We start from the raw sequence: 4,801 nt of genomic DNA, 5'->3' as shown, positions 1-4,801 counted from the left end.
GGAAAAACGCCTTAAAATTTAGAATTTTTCCCAGTCAGCTAGCAATGTTTTTGTTTCTTTCCATCTGGGAAATTTTAATATACAAATACTATTTGAGGTTTCCTCTTTAAATTGACATCAAAAATAACTCCATAAATTTACACTAAATTAGGATTCAGACCAAACAGTGATGTGTTATTGTAACCAACGAGACAAATTAAGTCATATCTCTGGAAAAAAACTGATGATATCAGAATGATCCAGGAATCAAAATGTAGCTTTTAAAGAAGGAATCTGAAAATATAATGAGGTCATTTTAACCAAATTTGACTTAATCCTCATTTTGATATAATTGGTCACAAATAAAGACTAAATTTAAATCTTTTCATCTACTTTGAAATTTGTAAAATTTGGTTGTGAATTTCTTCAGGATGAGGTAATAAATCTGTATATTTTTATCAGGATTCACAGTGACACTATACGTCACGGAAACATTGGAGTTTGAGCACTGATCTGCTAATTAAAAAGRTGTTTGAGATTTTGACATGTTCATWTATTACTATTAGTATTCTACTAAAATTGAGTTCATGTTCTGCTTCTGCAGTGTACATGTGTCCTTATTGATTGGCTATATTTTAGTGTTTATCTGTTATATATTAAATGTATTCATTAGGAATGATTGTTGTATGCATGTATCGTAAGCTGCAGTATACTTCCTGTCAACTCTTGACTATTGATTTCCTCTAAAACCCCTAAAATATCACCTGGAATTTCATCACTTTTTTGTTTTTCATKAACTTTTGGGAACTCRGGTAATGTGTTCTAAGCTGTGCCGGTRTTTTCCAGGTGGAGGACCTCGTCAGTGTGTATGAGGAGGTGGATGAGGCGCAGTACTCGAAGATGGTACGAGAGAGACARGAGGATGACTGGATCATTGATGACGGTGAAGTTCAGCTTCTTGAATCTACTGCAGTGATTTGTCTTGTTTAGATGGATGGATGGATAAATACTTTTATTAGTTCCAGAGGTATATTCAGAAAGCCCAGTAGCATCATGAGTATTGGTAGCATCAGTATTAACAAGTTTATTAAATTAGTTTAAATGATCGTGACACACCTATCATGCCTTTGAAAACACTCWGCTGAATGTTGTTAAACGTTAACCTTATTAAACACAATCTTGTTAAACTTCTTTAAGAGAAACTAATCAGTGGAAATCCTCATARTGCTTCTCATCCTTCAGATGGCACAGGATATGTGGAGGACGGGCGAGAAATCTTTGACGATGATTTAGACGACGACGTGGTCGAAAACAAAGGTAAGAATTCTCTTGATTTTTTTTCTTCATAATTATTTTAATGTTGACTGAACAAAAGTACTTGTTCTAGCAGGAAAAGGAGGTGCTAAAGGAGGCGAGTCGAAGAAAACTGTCAAGAAATCTGTCGTATCCAAACCGAACACCATCAAGAGTCTCTTCATGAACAGCAACGTGAAGAGGCCTGCAGAGGTCTGTGTTTACAGACGCTGGTCTTTGAGGCTCGCCTGTGAAGAACAAGCTTTTCTTTTTGAAATTTCAGTGATTTTTCTTCTTTTTTTTGTTCCTTTGACTTACAGAAAGATGTTGATTTATCCAAAGATGACTTGCTGGGAGACATTTTACAGGATCTGCATGCTGAGGTTTGTAGCCGCTAATGAAAACAAAGCTTCAGTTTGTGTTTTCGATGGCTTGTTTAGCCTACACTCTTAAGCTTTTGTTTTCTTCTATTTTTCCTCTTTCCTTTATTTGTCTTTCTTCTTTATTTTATTTCACCCTCTCCTGTACTAGAGATGGGATAAATGGCTCTTTGAAGGGATTCAGATCTCGGGGAGCCGTTTGTTTCATAGAGCCGTTCGATCTTGAACGTATTACATCATCACGTAGGGCAATACGTCATCACGTAGCCGTACGTAATGACGTCATCCCGTCACGTGGGTGGAACCATGGGTTTGTCAAGCGGAAACCCCACTTCCCCTTTCACCGTGAGCTTCTGTACTCCACAACTCCGCCTGTTTTCCATGAAAAAGCAAAGCGGGAGCGATTTAAGTATGAAAAAAATAACGATTATATGAGGAATAAAAGAAATAAAACTACAAATGGCTCATTAATGCCCGYGATCCGGCTCCTATCGTTCGTTGTAAAGAGCCGTTCAAAAGATTTGGATCGTTCACGAACGTCACATCTCTATCCTGTACTGAGCTGCAGCAACATGCATCTTATCTTATCTTATCTTATCTTATCTTATCTTATCGCATTGTTCATGCATGGTCTTAAAAAGTCCAACATTTGAAAATCAAAATTTTAGGCCAAAAAAAGTCTTAAAAATGCCCAGATTTTTGTCCAAGGTCTTAAATTTAATTTTATCAAGTCTTAATTTTTCTACTTTCGATTATTCCAGATAAGCGTTGGCTGCGTAAATGAACAAGAGTTAAGTGCTATAATCAGAGGTTGATGCGATCTGTCTTCATAAAGTGCTAAGTTTGCTACCGGTTTTGGTRCACRTTAAACTACAAATCCAATGATAACTGCAGGCAAYAAATGGCRCAGTTTACTTCCATGTTTTTGACCTCTTTGCCGTTAAAACCCCCCCTTATACATCGGCTTGTTCACCTGCCCCAAAAAAGTTCAGTCATGTCCACTGTTTGTGGTTTAAACATGGGGAAGTGTGTTTTCAGTGAGACTTGGCTGGATATCAGTGATTTTTACATTAAGTTGGAAGCACTTGGTCCACCGCAGTCGATATGAAGGTCTCATAGATATGACTGTTTCATTAAAATAATTTAGTGTTCTCGTATTAAAAATAAAAATTCTTTAATAAGTAAATTGGTAGCAATAAAGGTTTTTATGTAAAAATTTCTGGGACCATTTGAATGTTTTTATTAATGCATCGTTTTGGTCTTAAATTTCATTCCGGATCTTATCTTATCTTATCTTATCTTATCTTATCTTATCTGATATATTATTAAACTTGTGCTCCAGAAACCACCTCTCCTCGCTCCTCCACCTGTGGTCACTCTAAAGAAGAAGAAGTCCGTGGCATCACCCATGAATCCCTTCTCCATCAAACCACAGATTTCAAAGGTACACCCAGGTCCTTGAGATTTTATTTTTATTTACAGCTGGGTTTGAAAGTCTCTAGAACACAACTAAAGACAGTTAAAACCTCTCACAGCAGGAGCCGCCTTCAGCTCCACGGTTAAAGGCTAAAGTGATCCGACCGCCACCTTCAGACCCCACCCCCAAACCGCCGACCCGCCCTCATCCCTCYGTGTCTGATCGTCCCGCGGAGGAGCGCCGATTAAAGCTGGAGGAGCCGAAAGAAGAGGAAGGTCAGGACGGCTCACAGCTTTGCAGTCTTGCAACACACGGATCAGATCTGTATTTTCTGTATTTTTATCGATTTATTTTAGAAAACGACTGCCTGGCCTTGGACGAGGTGAACTTTGATGAACCGATGGAGGTTGAACTCGAGGATAAGCCTGTGGYTGAAGAAGAAGAAGCTGAGCCTGAACCCAAAGCAGTGACTGCGGTTAAAAAGGAGCCGACAGTCAAAGCCAAAGACCCCGTTTTATTGTCAGTATTATTATTCAGCTGCAGTATTTATTCTCTGACTGTGTTTGTCCGCCGTTGAGGATGACTTTGCTGATGTGACGCTGTCCTTAAAAGGGTTGGAGGAGCGTGGGGACAAGAGGAGAGCGAAGTGGCTCCTGTGGAGGTGCAGGTGGACTCCAGCCAGCTCCCCCTGGTGGAGGGTGCAGACGGAGAGCAGGTCTTCCGCTTTTATTGGTTAGACGCTTTTGAAGACCCTTACACTCAACCAGGTAGGACACGAGTTACACCTGTGGTCAAAAATAAACACAGCGAAGCCACGCAAAATCACACTTCACAGTCTGCAGACTCACAACCTAATTACTAGGAGATTTCTCTAATCCTGGTATTTTTGTGGAAACCAGTTACTATGGTACATTAGGGCAGGGGTTCTCAAACGTTTTGGGTCTGGGGTCTCCTTACAAGGGTGAAAATTCCAGGGACCCCCTCATAAATCCCACATTGTTAATGCAAAAAAAAATTGACAGTTATTTTATCCCCTAAATTCCATCTTAATATTGTTTTTTGTTTGATTTATTATGTTTGTTTTACTAGTGCTTTATTCCCTACGTGCATTTTATAAAATAAAAACCATATTAACAATTTATTGAAACGTTTTGAGGACCCCCAAGACAAGGCTTGTGGACCCCAGTTTGAGGACCTCTGCATTAGGGAACATAGTTTGTTTCTTTCTCTCATTCTTTTTATGRGTTTTCAAGCTAAGTTATTGAGAACAATATAATTTACAGCTCGTGTCAAACACACCAAATGTGGCCCGCGGGTGACTCCCGTGTGGCCCGCATGAAATTTGTTTCTTATACAGTGTTTCCCCTACCATTATACAGACCCCCCGGCCAACAAGACGGCCCGCCCCTCTAAGAATTTCACGGCGTGTAGTCATTTTTATTTAAATAAGGCCAGATCAAGTCGAGAGCTATCCCACCTCTCACCAAACTTGGGGTAAAAGACGGCGCAGAGCGAGGCTGAGCGCTGTGTGTTGTCCTCACAAAGATAGGAAGACGTGTGTGTGATTAGACGTGCAGCCCTGCTTTTAATCACGTAGCACCGATGCGACAGCTTTGCAAGCTACTTTTTCTTTCTTTAAAAGAAAATGTGACAGCTGAAGCCACAGCATGGTTACCTTATCAATAATTACTGCCTTTTTTCCTTTCTCTGCGGGTGGGGGGGTCAGCTTCAC

At 39.8% G+C, this 4,801-nt stretch overlaps 1 protein-coding gene across 1 annotated transcript in view; it reads left to right on the top strand.

The window, feature by feature from the left end:
• Positions 1-825: 825 nt before the first annotated feature.
• Positions 826-4,801, top strand: part of pola1 (polymerase (DNA directed), alpha 1) — a gene marked incomplete at its 5' end in the record, with an annotated part of 86,945 nt that continues 82,969 nt past the window's right edge. Inside the window, 8 exon segments of the mRNA XM_014018769.1 lie at positions 826-922; positions 1,222-1,296; positions 1,370-1,485; positions 1,593-1,655; positions 2,995-3,096; positions 3,188-3,344; positions 3,426-3,588; positions 3,682-3,836. Of these exon segments, the coding sequence (XP_013874223.1) occupies positions 826-922; positions 1,222-1,296; positions 1,370-1,485; positions 1,593-1,655; positions 2,995-3,096; positions 3,188-3,344; positions 3,426-3,588; positions 3,682-3,836 (928 nt within the window).

The sequence above is a fragment of the Austrofundulus limnaeus genome, unplaced genomic scaffold, assembly GCF_001266775.1.
Source record: "Austrofundulus limnaeus strain Quisiro unplaced genomic scaffold, Austrofundulus_limnaeus-1.0 Scaffold201, whole genome shotgun sequence".
NCBI lineage: Eukaryota > Metazoa > Chordata > Actinopteri > Cyprinodontiformes > Rivulidae > Austrofundulus > Austrofundulus limnaeus.
Note: the sequence above shows the minus strand (reverse complement) of the source record. Positions and strands in the feature narration are given on the sequence as shown.